Source organism: Myiozetetes cayanensis, unplaced genomic scaffold (assembly GCF_022539395.1).
Source record: "Myiozetetes cayanensis isolate MyiCay16 unplaced genomic scaffold, myiCay2020 scf5-8, whole genome shotgun sequence".
In the NCBI taxonomy this organism is placed as follows: domain Eukaryota; kingdom Metazoa; phylum Chordata; class Aves; order Passeriformes; family Tyrannidae; genus Myiozetetes; species Myiozetetes cayanensis.
In genome coordinates, this window is record NW_026087742.1 from 111,717,885 (window position 1) to 111,740,306 (window position 22,422).

Consider the following 22,422-nt stretch of genomic DNA (forward strand, 5'->3'; position numbering starts at 1 on the left):
ATGTTTGTCAGTGTGCAGCCTGCTATTGGCACAGGGAGCTTTTCCGTCACTGATCGCAGCCCAACCCTAACAGCTGTTGGATCCCACATGAAACAACTCATCTCCATTTAGGTTCCAGTGCTGTGTCAATTCACACGACGACTGACAATGCCAGCCAGGCTACCAGCCAAAACAGAGCTCCTGACAGAAGATGAGAGAACTCCAGTGACACAGGGAGGGAGAGCAGGGGGATCTTTTCCTGCAGACACGGTCTGTATTCCCTCTGTTGTCTCAGCAGAGAGTCTGAATTAGTCCCAGAGCTATGCAGCTGTCATTCCTCCCACATACTAAACTCATTCAAATACAAGAAATTAAAGCACTAACTTACTTACTGAGATTCAAAGCCACACTTATGTAAAGTAGATCAGTTTTGGTGTTTAAAAATTAATAAATCTTTATACATGTTTATAAAACAAACATTCACTACACAGAGAATCCAAACAGATGAATACTAACCATAGAGCCTTCTCCATTCCATTTGTCACCCATCACTGGATCACACACTGTAATAGAATAAAATTAGGTTTAGAAATGGGGTACAATTGTAGAGACTCTGGCTGGAGGGAAAAATTTTAGGTAACAGCACTGAGCACCTCATAGCTTATATAATTTCACAGCTCTTGCAGCACATTCAGCCTGAAATTTGTAACTGGTGGCTGCCAATCCTGAAAGAGATGTCTTAAACAGTTTTCAAGCTGGGATCACCCTCTCCTGCCTGCTTCCATGGTGTTATGTCTGAAGATGATGAGGATGAGGGATCAGAGTGCTGGGAGTAAAGGGTCTTTTGTTATGGAAAACACAAAGAGCCCTCACCTTCACTCACCAACCCTAAACTGTGGAATGGTAGTGTGGTGGGGGAGAAATGTGGGAGAAGCTAATAGCTCTGAAAAGAGTCCCATTTCTATTTTAGTGTAAAAAAATACATGCCAAAGGTACACACCAAAATGCTGTGTGTATATTAAATAAAAAGTGTATCATAATGAAACAATAAGAAAATCCATGCCAAAGTACATGAACTCATACGTGGTGTAATAATATTAACACATGTTTGGGATGGGTTCTGTATCATCAGAAGTATTAACAATGTATTCCAAGGGTCCTCAGTTTCAGGGCACGGAAATGGCCACAGTGTACTTCAAAAAGGAACATTGTTCATTATATTAAAAGAGCCTTTGGCAAGATAAAAAAAGAAATACAAATCCAATCGGTGTTTAAGGAAGTTTCTATGAATAAAAAGAGGGTAATTTGTTTTACATTTTAAAAGCATGTTCCTTACATTATAATCCACTTATTAAATATAAAGGGTCTTAGAAGCCTAGTTGTGATCTCAACATCTGACCACTTCCTTCCTCTTCTATACAGTGAGATGTTCCTTCCTGCTCATATTCCAACAGTCCTTGGTTTTCATACAAGGCTCTGGAGAATCTGACAGTGCAACAGTGTTTATACAGACCAAAAAGCAACAAAACCCAGTGAAGACCTCTTTGCTACATTTTGCTAAATGACACCTGCAAATCCTGCCAATCCTTCTAAATGTTTGCTCACCACACTGTTTACTGAACCTGAAGATGACAGGCAAACACCATGATTCACAGCTTTTTATCCCACTAAATCCTCCCTGACTTTGCCCTGTTTACTCTAAAGGTTTTGGTCAACTCGAGCCCACACTGGTTATGTTCAAAAGTCCTGAAAAGATATGCAGGAAGGAAAGAGGAGAATTTTTTCCCCACAGGTTTAAGCCTGACATGTTAATGAGGACAGTTGCTAGAGCCTGTTGCTCCCACATTGTAGCAGAAGGCACCAGAGCTAGAAAAGTCTTGGAGTTTAAGGTGAATCATGAAGTTTATAAAGCAAAGTAAGACATTTATGGGATGTTATATGAACCCATGGCAGGGCAACACAGGAGAGTCTATCCCACTTTTGACTGACTGGGACCAGCACATGCAGCCTCTGAACTGCCACCAGCAGCAGCTGGCTGGGAATTTTATCCTTTCTTGGATACAGACTGTCAGTCCTCGATGTCCCCTTCTCCCCTGGGCAGCATAAAGCAAGAAACATACTGAAAGGCATAAAATCAGAAAGATAAAAAGCCAACTCCCTCAACACTTGACGCTGAAATGAAACACCCCTGGAGCCTCAGAGAGCCCCCAGATCAGAGCAGAAGATGGTTGTGAAATGCAGTGTTTTCATCCTAAAACATAACAATGATGGACACACAGTGATAAAGCAGGAAGGGTTATAATTCACTTCCTTACCATATACAAGGTCGGAATTCTGTTGCTTCAACTCCTGGACAATATCCACCACCATCGCAAGAAATGATGTGTCTCTTGTATACCCTTTGGGGGGAAAAAATAAAAGAGATTTTTGAAGCCTATTTTCATGAATACTTCTTCTGTTTTTAGTTTTGGATGCATACTTCTCATTCTTCGGATAAATGCATTTTTAAAATAAAGGCATTTTAGCAGCTCATTCAGCAAAACCAGGTGGGAGACAAATTCAGACAACTACAAATATAACCTTAAGAATCCATTTACTAAATATGTTGTATATGAAGGGCTCATACAATTTCAAAATGCTTGAACTTATAGAAACAAAGGTCAGGTTAAAAGGAAAAAAAACCTTTCCTTTTCATCAAAACAGCAGTCTAATAAGTACTATTTATGATGCAGTAAATAGGAAATATTTTAATTTCCATATACTTTTCTCACACTCTGTCTTGAAGCAATTTTGTTACTATCATTATTAATGTTGATGCTGATAAAGTCCAACACATAAATGCAATGGAGATTTAATTTTGAATATTTTAGAGCAATGGCCAAAGTACCAATAAAATTCCTATGTTTTAGGCTTATCAGTGAAAAAAGCTGAAAATAAATTTTACTATATTTTAAGGCGTTAATCACAATATTCTCATTTAAACAGTAATTTCTTTATTTTAGGGATGTTTCTTAATTTATATATTTATATATTAACTTCATTTGCAACATTCATTAATTAATAATTTTATTTTAATTTATTTTAGTTCATTTAATACTATTATTTTTAGCCAGGTAGCATCTTCAAACTCTTCAGCTTGGAAATGTCCACTCTACTAAAATACTTAAAAGTACATTTTGGATTTTTTTTTTTTTTAATTCACAAAATTGATCAATTCTTAGATGTTGCAGAGAAACTGAAAAAGCTTCCAAGATTTTTGGCCAAAATCCTTTGTCTTACATCTATGAAATGCTGATAATCAGGAAAAAGAGCCAAGCACAGATTTTTGTTATAGAATGGCTAAAAAAAAAATACACAGCTTGGTTAACATTATTGACAGAGGTGTTTAAAACAATTACACTGAATTGTAGTTTATCACTTACCTTGAGTCTTTTACTGTAAATGAAACAAATATATGAAGATCTACGAATAACAACACTCACAAAAGTTAACAGAATGTTACTTTGTGTAATCGGCCTAAAGACAATAATTTCCATCTCAGCCAAGATATCTACAGTCATCAGACATACAATCAACAATAAAATCCTGCCTGTGGAGAAATTAATTTGTTTTCAGTTTGTAAATAATCATATCCAGGTTGCTGGAGGTACAAGGTACTTGTGCACTATGGTGAATGGCTTTTCCTGTTTGAAGAGAAAAATATGACTTTTGGCCCTGAATGAAAAAAACCTGAATTTTAAGTTCAGTCACAGTGCAGCTGAAGAATAAAACCCTGGAAGCATTATTGGATATTAAGAAATTACTGACACTTCTACCCACTCCTTCTTTTTGTCCATGCTGAAAACGTCTACAGCTAATGAGATTTTTAAAACAAACTTGAACAACACAAATCCTATTTTAAAAGGCATGTTAATAAAGATTCCCTTTTTCTCTGAAATTTCTTTTTGCTAAAGATTTCTGTTTTTCCTTCTACCACTTTTAATCTCTTACATCCATTTTACCAGTACAAGACCGTGATAGAAAGGGTGTAGAGTTCTCTTCCAAGAGTTAGAGGCAAAATAAAAAAGGTACATTTCAGCTAACAGAATATTCAAACATTATTTAGAATTTCTGGATGTTAACATCTCCTGAAAATTCCTGCAATACAGTGTGTTCTTCCTGGAAATGTGTGAGTTCTTTCAAGGAAAGAAAGGTGTTCATCTATTTCTCAATCACAAAGAATTCATTTATGCCAAAATTAATTTCTTAACCTTAGTTCAACCTACTTTCTAGTTAGTCTCCTTTATTTTAGAGATATTCCTTGAAAAAGCCCTGACAATAACTCTTCAGACATGCCATATCCTTCAAGCCAGAGTGATTGATGTGGAGTTATAATCCATACACTTAAAGTTTCCAATTTTCCCTGTGTATAAAGAACTTCCCTACATGTGGAAGCCATGAAATCAATTCAATCTGGTTATATATTTCTGCTTACCTTTAAAAAGTGACTGTTCACGGCTATAAAAAAATGATACTGTAATCTAAACCAGATGCACAACTCCTACTGAGGTGAAACCTGATCAGTAACCTACTCTTGAGAAGTAGGAACTGGACGAGAAGCAATCTTTAATAAAAACTCCATGTAGAATCTCTAATTTCTAGAAAGTATTTTACAAGAAGTTCTCTTTGCCTGTATTTATAAACAGTTGGTACTTAGTGTTAGCAAAGGAAAACACTGCAGAACTGTATTCACTCGGATGACCTACAAGAGTAACAAGAGCACAAAATGAAGACATATGACAGAGTCAAACTCAAAATCCAACCCTGCTTATACTTTGCTCTGTGTCCAAGCACTATGCCTTAAAGATCAAGCAAAAAAAAAAAAAAAAATCAAGGACATACAACTGTGTATAAAATCACGCTGCAGTACCACAGAGTGCCAGTGCTGCAGATTTAGGAGAAAGGGTTAAACTCGTGTCTTCCTAATAAACTGTAAAATAACGCTCTGACATTCCTCATCCTTTTTTCCAGGAGAGGCACTCCCAAAACATTAAGTATGCCTGTACATGACTGGCCTGTACAAGTCTGTAAATTATACAAGGGGATCAATTTACCCACCCAGTTACAACCTTCAGGTTGGAGAGCTCTGGCTGTTCCAAATTCAACAGCACGAGCGGTTGAGACTATAATATACAGGTGAAATTGCAGGAGGAATCAAAGGAGGGAAATTTTAATTGCTTGGTTTGCAATAAGGAGGGATATGTTTTATCTTTCTTTAGTTCTGTTTACATCTCATGAGAACTCCAAGGAACAAGCTCATCTTACCTGTGAGTACATAATCATAGCGGTTGACCTTGTTCAGCTTCAGTCCTTCATACAGTTCATGAAGCTCGTCTGAATTCAACACCTGACCCTTCCAGTGCGCGTAACCTGCAAAGCAAGTGCCAGATAATTTTTTTCAAGAGATGGATTTTCTGTTTCAGATCACACATTACACACTTGCAGGGACCACATCAATTATCAGCACCAAAAAGCATTTCCACCTCTTCTGTAAAACTCTGCTGCTGAATGAAAGCTGCTGTCAGCAGAACAGCTGATGTGCTCAGCTTCTTCTTAGCACTTCTGTCTCCCAAAGAATGACTACAGTGCAATTTGAGACTGTCCATTTACCAGCAAATCAAGCTGAGAACACACAAGCTCCTGCAAGATTTCCCATGGAGCCTTTGCAACTACCCCTTTCCTGTGCGGAGGGGGACAAACATATGTTTTAGGCTTCACTGGAGGAGGGTGTCAGCCTAACATATCTTTTTTATTTTATACTATATTAAAAAAGAAAAAAATTGACAGTTAGATGACACGTTTAACAGGCTTGTGGATCTGTCTGTACAGGGACATGCAGCACTGCTGCACCCCATCAGACGTGGTGCTTGCTGGGACCTGCACGTAACGAACAGAGTGACCACAGTAGAATGTTGTCATGGATGCTCTTTAAACATACAATGTCATCTGACAGATTCTCTTCCAAAAATAGCACAGCTCTAGTACTGAGAATCCTGGAGGAGGAAATGAGTAGCAGAAAGACACTATAAACAGACAAATAATATCCATACACTCTTATCCTTGAATGATCTCTAAGAATTACAAGCCAATAATCTCAGCTGAGAAAGTGGATGGAATGTTAAGTTACTCGGGAGAAGCTGAAATGATTTCAGCAAACAGTGGACCAAGTTCCATGGAAGCAAATTTCAAGGAAAAGAAACGTAATTTTCCTTAACAGAATCTAAATATTTGTTGACAAATGTAAATACCCCTTGCACCTTGTCGTCAAAGCCTGCTGCCCATTTGGATGGCACCAATCCCTTCCCTGTATGTAAGAATGGGGCTTCCTCCAGGATTTTAGATGAAGCACCCACAATTTAACTCTTCCAACCTCCATAAAACCAGAGGTTGTTAAAAAGATTATCTTTTTCTTAACTGGTATTAAGAAAAGTGAAATGTTAAATGGCGTATCTTCTTCCACACCACCCCTGTGTGATAACTTCTGCTCTTGCCGTTAGGAAATTCTGTGATAAAAACTGTTGGCTTTGATTATCACTCTAAACTGTGTTATTAGAGTAACTGCCAAAAGGTGCCTGGAGCTTAGTCTAAGCACATTTTTCAGTTTTCCTTCTTATGAATGCAAATACACCCACAGTATGGTGAGCAGATGGATCATTTTGTTCTCCTCAGCTCACAAAGGCCAAGCCTCTCAAACACGACTTGCTGCCAGCTGGCTGGGGGCCTGACTCACATCAGCCACCACACCACCCTGTCCCAGGCAAACGCCTCCCACAAAGTCTCTGTGAAGAAATGGACAAAGTGAGGGATTTCCATGTGTCAGGGCTGTGGTTTTGTTGCAGAAGACAGTGATATTCAAAATTGCAACAGCTAACGCCCAGCCACACCTCTAGTTCTTCATGCACCCTGAGTGTATGAGGAACCCTTGACTACACCTAACCCCAGTATCTGGTTAATTAACACGTATGCAGATGTTTGTTCTGTCACATCTGCAGCGCCAGAGAGAAACAATCCTTCCTCTCCTCTTCACTGAGTCTCTGTAGCACTGCAAAGCCAGTACAGGGACACAACAGAAGCCCTTCCATTGTGGTCATCAATAAAACTGGGTGCACTTTTCATCCAGAATCTGCTGCCAAAAGTGCAGATTTTTGTCTCACACATGTCCATAAAATATAAATACGATAGACTGCCCAGACAATTTAGATGCTCTCTGGAGGCACCCCTAAAATTCACCATTTAACTAAGAGTTCACCTGGCTGTGTCAAGCTGTCTTTACCAAGCTGCCTTAAATACTCAAAGCACAGGGTCCATGCCACACTGAGCCCTCCACTGAGGGGGGAAAATAAATATGGAAACACAATATAAGGCAGCAGCCCAGCTTAGCTCAGAATTGGTAACTCACCCACATGGGGCAGGGACATTGAACTCGGTAGCAATGACTCCCAAAGGAAACTAGAGGAGCATTTTTACTACCTGGTAAGGTGTAATACAACCGTAATGACACAACAGCCAGAGGAAAAACAAAACCCTAGGGAAGCTCTCAGGGAAGCCCCAGCTATTCAGACAGAAAAAAAAGAAGGGTGAATGCCTTCACTGGATCTGCAGAGAACTGTGATTTCACCAGGAACTGAATTATGTTGGAGTAAGAAGAAACAAACAAAATCAAAACTGGCAGCAAAGTGAAAATCACCCTGACCCCTTTCCCCAGGGTGATGTCATGTAACATGATGAACAAGGTGCAAATCCCATGACTCTGCATTTATCCTGCTCTCCTGCTGGAATATACAACCAAAAATCACCTTCTGTAGAGGGACAGAAGAAAAAGCCAGTTACTCATGTTCAAAAAGTGTTTCACTAACTGCAGGATGGATAAGTTGGGGTCCCAGGAAGAGGGACTATCTTGAAAGGGGTCTTCCTTGAGTCTTCCCTGTTTTAGCTACAAAACCACCAAATAATTCCCCTCAGTGCTGGACTGAGAGAACAGAGAGAACATTGCAAATCATGATCCAGCTCTCCAAAAGACCACTTGGCTCAGACTAACTGCATTAGTCTCCCAGATTTGTAAATAATTTTAAACACACAGAAGAGCATAAGCATTTAAACAACTTCATACCCCTTCTGCTTATCTGTTTATGACCTTTTATTGCAATTATCTATTTGCTTTTAGCAGATAAGGGAATGAAAAACAAGTAAAATATGATGACTCATGTCACTTATCCCTCTAAAAAGACAAATGTATTCATCAGTCTCCAGGGAAATATCTTGATCTGTAAGAAAAAGAAAAAAAAAAAAAACCAACAAAACCACAACCAAGAGAGGTAGCTAATACTACACCCAAGATTAATTTACACTTTTTTGTCTTGCCTTCCTCCACTGGTACTATTTTTCTCCTTTGGAATGTATTTATAATCCTCTTAATTACTTTCAAAAACAAGGAAGAAAGAAAATAAAAGTCCCAAGCATATCAGAAGAGACAAAAACCCCAACTAATACACACAGCAAACCACAAAGTACAGCAAGGCGTGTAAGGTTTCTTTGTTTTCCAGCCCAGAACACTCTGTTCTGAGGTTTGAGTTCCTCCTGTGGTGCTCCCTGCAAAAACTATTCCAAGTGGCTTCACTAACCAAGTATTTCACGTGGGAAAAAGGAAGAAAGATCTAGTGTTCATGGCACGTGGTGGACAGGCAGTCTGGTTCCAGCAGCATCACAAAATTCACATGTAAACTCTGGCAGACAGCCTGGTCTAAACACAAGACTCATCTTCAGCTACCAGGAGGCCTCCAACAAAACCAGAAATACAGTACCAAATTCCCCACTGGATTTTTTTTTACAGCTGGTCAGTGTGGGAGTAAAAATACTACCAGTGTTAGGCATGAGTGGAGATCTTTTCTTTTCGCCCCTGCACACACAAAGGTGTGAGTGACTGCATATGGGTGGCAGACTGTGAGGAATCACATCAAGACATAATTATAATTTATCACGTATTAGACCTACCAGCCAACCCAGCCACCCACTACACACCCACTAAGTGGAAGTCAAAAGTGCTTGGAAATGAAAAGGAACAGAAAAAAACCCTCAGGCTCTTTGTTCCAGAGCAGTTTCAAAGGTAGGATTTGGACAGCACAGTAAGAACATTATATGCTTGCCAGTAATCTCCCAATGAAAAAAACAAAAATGAAAATCCCTGAGGAATTAAAAATGCACCCCAAAATATCAACAATAGAATTAAAAAAAAAAACCAACTAGGTTTTAATTTTTGTACATCAGAGAATGAGATGCTTCTGCAAATAGTACAGTAAAATACAATAAAAAGCACAGTCTTTGTAGGCTGCATGACAGCTTCTTTTATTTGTACATGAAGCACGATGCCATTCAAGTGTGAGTCACTCGAATCACAGAAGTTCCTCACGAAGCAACATGACAAACTGTTCTCCCAGGGGGACTGATTTAAAGTACATTTTCCCAATTTCAGGATTATCAGAGACTAAAGAAAGTTGAATTTTCTGAGCAGGAGTCAGCAGAAAGTTGCCCGTGGTATCTGACTAATTTAAAGACAGGGCAAAAAAAGAGCAATAATGATTCACACAAGAAAGTCTGTTAGTCATAAATTCTTTCTGCATTTTATCTTTTGCTGCCAGGACCAAGTTTAAAAACAGGGAAAGAAGGAAAGAAAGAACACTATGTCCAAAACCTCACACACTTTTCTACCTGTGCTCCTCTGGTATGTGGCACTCTTTCAGAAACTAAAGTTCACAGCCAGATTTTGAAGGAGGAATTTGTCCTTCAGCTTTAATCATGATGTCAGAAAGGGTTCTCATGTAAGATTTTGTTTTTATAGGAAAATCAAGTTACCTTCACCCATTCATCCAGCACACCATGCTTGTGTATTGCAGCACCACTGCAGACACAAGTTCTGCTTCTCAAAGCCATGAGATCGTGTGGCAACCTTTGGGATGTTTTTAAACACATTTTCTAAGACAAGGAAGATTACAGGAAAAAAACCCAGAAAGAATGTCACTCCTAAACACCAGGAGCAGTTCCTGGTGCTTGTAGTTTACATGACTCGTGACCTTTGAGACATTTTTGGGTTTGGGATGTTCATTTAGGTCTTCCTCTGGAGGGTAGACTCTTCTACCATCCACTACAATCTACTGCCCTTCTACTGTCCCCACTGTCTGCCAAACCATGAATGAAACACTGGTAACCTTTCTCCAGCTGTGATACTATAAAAAAAAGTTTAAAAATTGTCTTTCTTTTCTGTTTTAAGAACCTGCTCATCCTGTTGGTGATGTAATTTTCCTACCTTCAGACACATTCAGTTTATGGTCAGTAAAACTTCTTCTAAGCTCTTTTAGTGTCCTGTAAAGCTGATTTAATCTTGAAACTGAAAGCCAATAAACAGCATGTGCTCATGCACCTTTAAGAGACAAGTTATTTGACATGAAAAAATGGCTTAATTTCTGGAAGATTACAAGAGTTTTACCCAGCTACCAAAACCGAACAACAGAAAATCCCACACTCCCAAGACTAAACACGTTAAAGAAATGGAAGTCACACCTGAGTACCTCTGAAAAACAGGACAGAACCTTTGTACTGTGCCAAAGGGTACAAAAAAAATAAGCAGCTTTTTGACTGAGCCAGGAAAGGCACCCACCCCCTTGTTTAATTATTACCTCTCTTGTGTCTTTCTTTAACAAGAAGAGGTGGCTTTCAAGCTACCTTTGAAACATTTCAAGCTACATTTGAAACATTAATTTCTTCTTCCCAAGTTGACACTTCCATGACAGGTATCTTATAATCTACTGAAAGCTCCACAGAGCTCAACACAGTGAGAGAAGACAGAGGCTTCCTTGTCTGCTCTCTGTTCCAAAAATGAGCAGTTTATTAACACAGTTGTTCCTGTGAGATACTAGGAAAGTACCTCAACATTTGTGGGGTTTTTTTTGGTTGTTTTGTGTTTTGTTGTTGTTGTTGGGGTTTTTTTTGTTTTGTTGTGGTTTTGTTGTTTTTTGGTTTGGTTTTTTTTTTTTTGGTGGGTTTTTTTTGTTGGTTGTTGGTGTTTTTTTGGTTGTTTGGGGTTTTTTTGTTTTGTTTTGTGGTTTTTTTGGTCAGAAGCAAGTTTTGCTCTTTTTCAAGATGTTAAAGTCTGGATCTGCTTCTTGAGACACCTGTGGAATTTCTTTATCTAGAGCAGATCTCCCCTCAAAGAACCCATCCCCACTAAGACAATAAATGTGTCTCTTTTGATCCAGAAACAGCCAGTCACTTGGAGCTCCTTTCTGGGTGAAAGGTATTGCTAAAATAAACATAAATTCCAGCTTTCTTTCAAAAGATAAAAGTTCTCTAGCACTCTGAGTATTAGTAAGTCTGAAAGTATTATGTGAGTGCATCATATAAATAAAATAAAATACAAATACACCCAAATGTATTAACACTCTTCCTCCCTCAAAAATGTAATTTTAGGATACTTGCTAGCCATCTGGGGAAGCACCCAAAGACAGGAAACATTGAGTCTAGCTCAGTATTCTCTGAGTTTGGGTTGGTAATGTGATTATGAGTGTCATAGAGCCATAATGCACAGAAAATCATTCTGAAGACTCCCTCATTCACAGGCCTCGCTGAGTAAATGGCCTTATTTGTGTTATTTCACCACCTGAGTTAATTAGATTACTGCCTAACAAAGAGAAACTCACACTCTGAACGGTAAAGCAGGACATCACCACCTCCTATCAAGCCCCATTCCCAAATCCAGCCTTCAGAGAGACTTTAATCTCAAAACAAGAAAATTACATTTCTGTTGTACGTCGTGAAAATGGGAGCGAAAACGTGAGGCCAATCTCCTCTCCAGTGCCATGGGATGAGGTGAGCCACGTGCTGAGCAGAGCTGAGTGACTGTGGAGTAGCATCTGTAAAATTTTACCTGTGTGGTTCGAAAACTGGACAGAGTTCACCGTATCAACTTCAAATCCCAAGACCTGTAATAGAACACAGGGATATTGCTTTTACTAACACAGCTTCGTTAATACGTTACCAGCGTCACAAAACACGAGGAAAGCACTCTCGGTTTCCAGTGGGATACTTAAAAATCTTGAAAGCTGAGTCAACAAACATGCAACATAAACAAACAGCAAAGTGCTTTACTACAGCAGCCAACATGGAACAAAAGTGCCGCTGGCAACAGCACCAGAAAAACAGAGCTCTGGATCCCCAGGGTGGAGTTCATGTGGGGATAAGGACGGACAGGCTGGTCCAGCAGCAATCACTGAAACCCTGAAGAGAGCTTTTCTTGGCAAGAAAATACCTCTCAGGTACTAAATTAATGCAAAATACAGAGAGGATGTTGTTGATATTCCAGAAAGCCAATTTTTCCAAAAGGATCTTAAATCTTAAAGGGAATCAATGCTACAAGCCATACTTGGATGTCACAATCAGTTTCTCTACAGCTAAAAATGAACAGAAAGAAATGCCAGAGAATTTATTTGGGTCATGATTGGGCAGAAAAGGGAGAAAGATTTTAAAAACACAGAGTAAAAAAGGCCTAAAGCATGTTCCAAAAGCCACATGGCACCCTGCATTACCAGCAATCCAAATATTAAAATATCCAATTATTATAATGCAATCAACAAACATTCTTGTTGCCCAAAAATATGTGAATATTATAAAAATAACGGCATTGAATCAGGAGAAGACTAATGAGGATTTTTAACCTCACAATACCTGCTTAATGCAGGCATTGCTGGCCAAGCCATTTTTATCTCTCACGAAAGGAATTCTAATGCAAAAGTGACGTTAACAGACTGACGCTGAATATTTGTTTCCACATCCAGCTTTCCCTGAGTAAGAAATCTCCTCAAAAGACAAGCTGCTATGTATGGCTCAGTGAGTCATACTGGGAGATAAAAGGAATGATGCACCACCGTGTATGATCCTCTTTCAGGCAATTTGCTGGGAGGGGTGAGTGAAGAAACAAAGCTTTTTCAGTCACGTTTTTTTTTTTTCACCTCACGACTCACGACTCTCCCTTTTCATCATGAAGGCAACCCCTTTGCACACATTAAAAATCTCTGGGTGTATGTGCCAGACGTCAGGCTTTCCCTGTGCATGCAGTTTCTCCGTGATAAGCCCCTTATTCCAACCCCTGTGCTGCTACAAGAAGGATGTACGTGCTGCGACAGGTCACTCCTTCTCCCTGCAGGTGCTACACTTCTGTCATTTCACAGCTCAAGAGTCCACGCAGCTCTACACAGAATTCTTATTTCAGAATTTAATAAAGGTTTCTGCTCGTTCCACGGCAGAAAGCAAATTAATCTTACGATAATGACAGACAGAATGGTGGGTTGCCTCAACCTGTTCAAGTTCAAATCAACCCCAGCTTCTACTCCCCACCCAGGTTCTTGCTTCACCTTCATGGATTTTATTTTAAAGACCTAGGAATTACAGGGGTGAGAACATGACCATACTGTAATGACCTTAACCTTGATGTTTGCACATGCTCTTCAAAGAAATAAATGAGAATATGACCTCTAACCAGATCTGTCACCCCATATTCAATTGCCCTCCCTGCAACAAACAGACCTAAGTAGTTCTTATTTCCTTCAAATATCTTGGCAACAACTGTGAATTAATCCATTTCAAATCTTGTCTCTCCCACTATTCAACACTTGACAGCACAGAACACACTGTGATTTACTAACTAATCAGGTTCACACAGGGCTTTAGGGAAGGAGAGCAGGCACAACTGCTGAAGGCAGGGCAGTTCTACATCACAGGTAAGCACTGTCCCAGCTGATGGTCACCAAAAAGAGCACTCCTCCTTTATTGGCTCCACCAGCACTAGCTGTCATTTGATTTCTCAACAGGCTTTTCTGTAGGATTAGGGATTTTTGGCTTGTTTTGGCCAGTTAATCTGCTTCAACCAGCAGAAGGGAAAATACAAGTGAGGCCACCTCTCCTGCAGACAGCCAGGTGCCAGGTTAGCTTAGCTGTGCACTTGGTACAAGAGTAACAAAAGTGCTTTGAATAGTTGATGAAAAGCCACAGGCAACTCAAATTCTGCAAGGGAGCTTGATATTCTCACTTTTCTCACTGGTGCAAAACAGGCCAAAAAGCCTTTAAAGGTCTCCATAACAATCACTGGTGTTTAATTTACTCTGTCACAGTTTCTAATTTGCTCTGAAGTTTTGTTTTGAATGAACATGTATGACTGAAATCTAACACAGTTAACTGGCAAACCTGACTCAACCCTCAAAATAAGCCACAGCTACTCCAAAGCATTGCCTTTTATAAAGACTCATATCAAAACAGAGGATTAAAATACACAAAATGTTATTTAAAAACGACGTACAATTAAACCCCCTATTTAGTACTACCTGTGAAGGGAGACCAACAGATGTTAAGGCCTCTGCTCAGTATAAAGTAGTAGAATAAATAAATAAATAAACGTTAAGGCAGGTCATGTTTGCTACCAGGGAGGACTCCATTGAAAACTCTCATGGAATTTAGTCACCAGAAGAAGGCCTGAAAACAGGGTATATTGAGGTGTTGAAAGCAGTTTTTGACAGCAATCACCTCTTCTAGGGCTGCAGAGAAAACTCTTCATTTTGGTTTGTGTAGTTCATTTTAACAACGTGATCATTTATAGTGAATAAGGAAATGTTTTCTTCTCCTTCAATGAGTGATTAAAAACCAGTAAGTGTCATCCCTGCACAGCTAAAGGACCTTACACATCAGAAAGAGCTTCTAATATACTGAATGATGAATACTTTCCCTGCTTACAAGGGGAGCTGTGTTCAAAAGACACCTTGTTAAACCTTTTTAATACATGTAATTTAGTTCCTTTTAATTCCTTGGGCTGAGCTAACTAAAAGAAGTGATTTTGAGGTTTGGGGGTTTTTTCAATTAATTAAGAATTTCTACTCAAACCAGAGGTTAAATAAATCTTAATTCTGAGTTAACTACCTAATTAGAAATACATGAGTTTTCATATGTACAGACTTAGAAAACTGAGACCAGAGTAAATGTACTGAATCAGATAAACCATACCTAAAGAAAAGGTAGGCTCTCATATTTGCACACAAAAGTACAAATATCACAAAAAAATATGCCTTTGGTTGGATACCAGTATTTTTTTCTAATGTCATAAGCCAGTAAAAAATCAACCTTTTCTTTGGAAAATTACTAGAAAGTAGAAATTCAAAAGAGGACTGAAGTCAATACATATTAAGTTTCTTGCTTGTGTACGCACGTATGTGTTCCTTGTACTTCTGTGTAAATAAACAAAAATTTGCCCCAGTTGGATTTTCCCTATTTTGCTTATGGCAAAAGTGCCTTCAGAGCATATTTGATCAGTGTTGGGACTGAGCTGACTAAGAAGTGCACAGTAATATCTAATTTATTGCTTCTCTATACCAGCTTGAAATAGTCCTTACCCGTGCTACTTCCCCTGCTCCCTACAGCAAGTGTCCTGGGGGGATATTCCTGCCTCTGGTTTTAGAAATGTAGGTGACATCAGACACTCTGCAAGTGTCCAAGGGCTCCAGCTGCCAGGGATGCACATCACCTACACTACCACCACCCCCTGATTCGGATGATCTGGTCTCCTACAGGCCCTCCAGCAGAGAACAATTCCAGGTTTCCACGCTTTCTCTCTGCTGTCATTCTGTGTAAGTCTCATTAGCCCACAGAACTGCAAATCTTGGGCAAATCTAAAGCCATCATCAGTTTGGGTAAGGATGATAAGAGCTCTTCAAAGGAAAAAGATGACTAAGTTCACCCCAAATCTCTCAGCCTCCAGTCTAAGTACGTGTCAAACACTGTTCTTCTTAAGACACAAATTAAAGTTGCCTATATCACATCATACAGTGACATTTACTGCAGTTGAAATCTCAGAGGAAAATAGGCAAATTTAATGTAATTTTTAAGTATCTTCAAGAAAAAGGAGGCAGAACTGTTAAACTTCTAAAATTAAATCACTAACCATCAAAACTGGAGGAGTCCTGTATTTGGAAGGCATGGCTGGCAGATGTGAATGACACATTTCAGAAAAATATTTGGAATATGAAATCAAAATACACACAGCAGAGCAGAATGCATTAGGAGAAACAGGCAGCATGAAGCACACATGCCAACATTATGTATGAGATGAAGCTGGGCTGAGCTCTTCATCACAAATAACCGAAGGAAAGGGACAAACATCATCCAGTTCTTCCCAGACAGTGCTACCCCAGCCTTGTGAAGAGAAAGTGCATCACCTGGGCAGGCACCTGGTCTAGAGAGTTTATCTGAATGCCCATCTCCAAACTAGCAAATGTTCAAAGGAAAAATCAACACAAAAGAAAAGAAGAGGCTTCAAAATACTTGGAGAAGCTCTGAAGGTGTTGGTTCTTTCTGGAAAACAGGACCAAATAGTTTTCCTAAAAGCACAGAAGAATTTAAACCTAAGCCACAAATAAAAATCTGAGAAATGGGTCCCCTTCAGGATTCAAATTTCACAAGTGATACCAGCTGTTTTACTGGAAGAACAACAAAACGACCCAGACAGACAGAAAATGTCTTAAGTTGGGCAAGTTACCTAAATAGTAGGATCTCAGTTAGGGTTCACCCCTAATAAGGCAACTCTTTGGACTTTTCCACTGTGTAACCACACTAATTAAAGCTTTGTTTAAAATTCACAGCTTCTCTTCCTTCCAGAAAACATTTCGATATACAAACATTTCGACTGAAACAAGCCAGTACCTAAGCAATAGAGAAATGATCAGGGACATTTTGAAGCAAGTGCAACATCTCAAACCCAGTTTTAATGATTGCTAAGCTTTATGTTTATATTTGTGTAATCTACATTATGTACCAATGGTCTGGAGACAAATAAAAGTACTCATTTGTGCCTCCTAATACTATTTGGTATCTGATTGTTAACACCACTTGAGACAGAAAACTATTAACTTCAAAGATGAGCTCTGCCTCAGGGTAAATATTAATATAAATTCTCATTTAATAATTTTATTTACTCTGAGAAATGTGAAAAGCTATTATTGAACTGCTTCTGTTTAACATTTGTATTGCAGCTTTACTACGCTCCTGCAGGGGTAAAAAGGTAAATTTTCAAAAGTATCACACACTTTATAGCACTCAAGAAATTCTTTTTCCTTGCTTGGATGCAATTTAGGGAGGTGTGAAGTGGGGAAAGGTGTCTGGGATTTTTTTAGAAAAAAACCCAGTAAGTATCCTAAGCGGGTGAGAAAAACTGTCACTGTGATTCCATGAATTTCTGAACTGAACTTTAATTGTTTTCCTGGGTACTAAACATTAGAAACAAACACAAATCCCAGTTGCCACTGCATTATCTGTACATATTTAGAGAAAAGAGGTTTAGAGGGGGTCGAGAGAGATGCTATGGAATTACTGTCCTTGGAGGTTTTCAAGACTCATGAGGACAAAGCCCTGAGCAGCCTGGGCTGAACGTAGTGCTGCCCAGTCTTTGAGCCAGAGGTTGGACTGGGACTCCAGGAGGTCCCTTCCAGCCTGGGTCACTCCATCATCAACGATACAATGACCTACAAAACACGCTCAGCTTTACCCATTGTAGATTTCCACCTGTAAAAATCACACAAAATACCACCACCTGCTTGCCACCCCAAAGTTCTGGCTCTAAGGATAAAACCCAGTGGTAGGGTATGTTTACACTATTAACTATGCCAAGCTTTGACATTAAAGATAAGTCCTTTGCTATTAATTGACCAGTGGATTGATTTAACTGGAATGTTTTAATTTGTATTTAATTTAAGCAACCTTAGAGAACAATGACCTAGTTCTGCAAGACTGAAATTCAATTAAAACCACCTCTCTATTCTACAGCATGGCCAGTACATCTTGCCCTCTTTGGGCACTGGCTTTGTGCCTCCAGTAGCATTTTCATTTTAAGGTTTGAAACTAAAACCACAAAGCAGTATTGCAACTTAGATTAGAGGAAAAATCTGGAATGAGTAAAAAGCAGAGGGAAAAAAAAGGCAATGTAAGAAAAGGAAAAGAAAAGGCTGTATAAAACCAGACTGTGTAAACTATATACATGTTTCTTCCATAGTATTTATGTTCCTGATACATGTTCACAGGTTGCTATCTATATTTCATGGAATAAAGCCGAGACCCCCACCCAAACTCTTAAGTTCCTTCAAAGTTCTAAATGAAAGAAAATGTTAGCTTCTCCATACCAGAACACATCAAAACCAATTTTCTCAGGTGAGTCCACAAAGTAGATCACAAATCCATGGGAAGTATCAGAGGCTGAAGCTGGAAATCAAGTGCAACCAGTCTTTCATAGAAATTCTTTTACTGTGATCACAAGGTACCTTCTTTCTTGTTTGCATAATCAGAACTTCACATCCAGATCTGAGCTACAAATGTCCCACAAGTGAAAATCTTGCTATATAGTTTGTTTGCATGTCTAAAAGGTAGGTTTATCTCCAAGGGAAAAGCAGTTTGACAAGAAAAGGGCACTGTCTAAGAAGGAACAAGATTCTGCTAACCAGGAGAAGAAAACTTTTGAGATTCCACCTTTGAAAGGAGGATTTGATTGTCATGCATCTCACTCTCCTCAAAATAAATACAGCCTTGTATTATAACACTTCTTTGCACTTCTTCTGCTTTGTAGCAAAATATTCACTTTGTAAGTAAAACTTTTATAGAGAAAGGATGACTCTGTTTCCAATTAATATTCAAATATGAACCATCCAAGCCAGACATCTCCTTTGTGCCAACAGATGGTAACAGACTGATGAGTTAGAGCAAAGTAGCAGTAAATATTAAAAAACCCGAGAAGGTTAACACACACTAAATAAATGAATCAAAACCACCCAGACAGACCTTAAAAAGTCAACACAGTGAATTCTGTGCAGAATCCAAAATAAGGATTCAGGTTACGTAAACTCAACTGTGCTACTGATTTGTTTTGCTTTATTGGGCAAGATCAACACGCAAATATGTTTTCAGAAACAACCATTAATTTCAGCTGCTTTCCTTCTTCATTACTAAACTGTGATGCATAGGAATGGTTCATGAAGTCAGGAAACCCAGGCAGATTAGAAGTGATAGGCAAGCTTAAATTTATTGCAACTTGCTCAGATTCTGACCTACACTCCACTGAAATCTCTCACCAAAGTCTAGAGCGAATCCCTTTGCAGACAAAACACATCCTTCAGGAGAGCCTGAGCAGCAAGGAACCATGACAGATATTAGGATGTTGTTTTAAACCACTTCTAAAAATGTATACTACCCTCAAACCTTTCAGCATATGCATTTCATTCTCCTGGTAAAAACAGGCAGTTATGAGACTGAGAGATTTCTCACAGAGCTGCACTCGAGATCAAGATATGGAAGTTGTAAAGCACAAGATCACAGAATGGGCCAGACTGAAAGGGACCACAGTGGGGTCATCTGGTCCCACCTCCCTGCTCAAGCAGGGCCATCCCAGTGCACATGGCACAGGATTGTGTTCAGATAATTCTGGAATATCTCCAGTGAGGGAGACTCCACGCTCTCTCTGGGCAACCTGTTCGGTGCTCGGTCACTGCCCAGCAAAGAAGTTCTTCCTCCTGTCCAGGTGGAACTTGCTGGGCATCAGTTCCTGCCCATTCCTCTTGTGCCATTGCTGGTCCACTCCAGCAGAGCCTGGTCCATCCTCTGCCCCCTCCCTGCAGACCCCACAGACCTGGGGGAGGTCCCCTCTCAGTGTCTCCTTTGGAGGCTGAACAGCCCCAGCTCCCTCAGCCTTTCCTCATAGGAGAGGTGCTCCATCCCTTCAGCATCTTGTGAAGTTGTGTTTAATTTTCAAATATGGCAGCACATGACAAGCCACAAGGCTCTACAGAAAGAAAAAAAAGTCCTCAGTTTCAAGAGCCAGTCGAGTTTTCCAAGTAATGGGGAAGCGCTTTGATTTGTGTCACTTAAAGCACACACCAGCATTTTAAAAAATAAATGAGTACATAAGAGGAAATCCTACATCTCAAATATCTACACACAAAATACAAGTACACACAGGCCCCCCAACACCATTTTTTAATTAAGTTTAAGACCATGTGAGGTTTACCCCAACAAATATACTACCTATGACTGTCAATTTTAATTAATGAATACTTAATAATTGCATAATCAAGAGTCTTACTCATCTGCCTCCACAAATACAGTTAACGTAAGGAAATTCAGTAGCAAGGTGTACTGGCATAAGGCACTTGAATAAACAGATCTGGGACAAAAAGAGAAGTTAATAGTAGACAGGCAAACTAACAGAGACTGTCTGGTGCTCCATGCAAGGGGAAAGCATCTAAAAATATCAGCCAGAAGCCCACCAGGACCACGATGTCTGTACTGAAAGCAAAACAGCTCAAGGCTGCAAAGGCACATCTGGTAAAATCCAGAGGGCCTTATCTGAGCAGTTGTGATGGCAACACAAAAACAACTGAAGGCCTGAAGGGCCCCACTACATGATCCTGCATTTTCTTCAGAGGACCTCCCTCCTCATCCACATTTAGATCACAGCTGGCTTTACTGCTATTAACAGGACACACATGTGGTAGGCCCTACATCAACTTGAAAATTACTCTTGTAGCAACGTAACACTGACAGGTGCATCAGTCAAAGAACAAATTTTTATAGCACAAAGACATATATAAACCAAAGGGGTTACAGATAATAAACCAGACACAATTTATGAGGAATTTTCAAGAAATCTTGTGGTTAGACCCAAAATTGCTGACTTTTAGCAGAGTGTGTATACAATCTACAAACTGAATTAGCCCAGAATTCCTGTATTTGTCTAAAAAAATAGCTGTATCACATAAATCAAATTCATTCTATTCCTTCCAGTTTTATATATATATTAAAACCAAGTTTAATTGAAAGTCACTAACAGAATTAACTTCACTGCCACTGTTTAAATTACCCTGTCAAACGAGGTACTTGAGGTTTGGGGGTTTTTTTTGCTAAGTAATAGCAGCAATACTTTCCAATAAGAAAGTCTCCATGTCAGGCCATGAAACACTCTAGGTATTCATTGTATTACAAGCTGCTTGCATTAATGTACTACAATTTGGAACTTTATCTCACACAGCCATCACTGTAGTTCCAGTGAACATCACTGCTCCACTGTTTTACTCTGGACAGGGCACAGCAACATATTTCAAAAGGCTGAATTTCTGTAATCAAACTAATTTGGAACATAAGAAAAATTTCCCAGTTGCAGCTTGCACTTCTTACCGTGTGCCAGCTCTTTCACTTAATTGCAACTCCTTCCATTTGCTGCTGAACTGAAAAACATACATTGTACTGGGTGTAGAAAATTAGAACACAAATTCAATTTGAGAGAAAGGAACTTGGGAAAAAGAAAAGGCATGTCCCGACAATTAGTGAAGCAGGCGTAATTGCTGGCGTGGGTTGATAAACTGAACTGAAACTGCTATTGACTAACCCAATCTCTTTTTTCTCTTTCTGAGCTTTTAATAAGCCATACCAAGTAGCTAAGGAGAACTCAGTAGACATAATACAGCTGTATCTTAGTGCAGCATTTGACAAGGCACTGCAAAGAAAAATCACTAAGATACTGGGAATGTTGTGCCAGGATAAAAATACTGGAGCAAATAAACTAGGAAGGGGGATGCTGGACATACTGTTGGTGATTCATTAATCCAGAGTCAGGTACCACACAGACCACTTCAAATTCTGAGGCTAGAAATAGACAATTACAAAGCAAACAATAAAAACATAACACCAGATGACCTTGAGGAAAAAGGCACCACAATGTAAGAAGGATATTAAGCTATTAGAGAGCATCCAAAGGGGGCTATGAGGATGGTGAAGGGTCTGGAGTGGAAGTCGTATGAGAAGCAGCTGGGGCTGTTCAGCCTTGAGAAGACTGAGGGGAGGCCTCACTGCAGTCACAGCTTGGGAGGGGAAGAGGAGGGGCAGGCACTGATCTCTGCTCTGTGGGGACCAGGGACAGGACACAAGTGAAGGGCCTCACGTTGTGTCAGAGGGGTTTAGGCTGCATATAAGAAAAAGGTTCTTCATCCAGAGGGTGGCTGGGCACTGGAACAGGCTGCTCAGGGCAGTGGGCACAGCCCCAGGCCTGAGAGAGCTCAACAAGCATTTGGACAATGCTCTCAGGCACATGATGGGATTCTTGGGGTGTCCTGTGCAGGGCCAGGAGCTGGACTTTGGTGATGCTTCCAACTCAGGATGTTCTATGATTTTACATGAGAAGAAGCCAAGTGGGAAGGAGACTGGGGTGTTTCATACATGCTGCAACCACATTGATTTGATGCTTCTTTGTTGCTCCAGGGCCAGTTCTCAGACCCAAAACCATCAGCAAAACCCAGACAAGATGATCACCTCAGGTAGCCTAATGCCTGTTTCTTCAGT

The 22,422-nt window shown here is 39.7% G+C and overlaps 1 protein-coding gene across 1 annotated transcript in view; it reads right to left on the reverse strand.

Moving 5' to 3' along the window:
• PDXK (pyridoxal kinase) overlaps window positions 1–22,422 on the reverse strand; it is a 48,114-nt gene that overhangs the window by 15,675 nt on the left and 10,017 nt on the right. The window contains exons 2-5 of the mRNA XM_050332124.1: window positions 11,936–11,990; window positions 5,284–5,388; window positions 2,295–2,378; window positions 496–542 (exon numbers count right to left, since the gene is read on the reverse strand). Of these exons, the coding sequence (XP_050188081.1) occupies window positions 496–542; window positions 2,295–2,378; window positions 5,284–5,388; window positions 11,936–11,990 (291 nt within the window). The remainder of the gene's footprint in view (window positions 1–495; window positions 543–2,294; window positions 2,379–5,283; window positions 5,389–11,935; window positions 11,991–22,422) is intronic.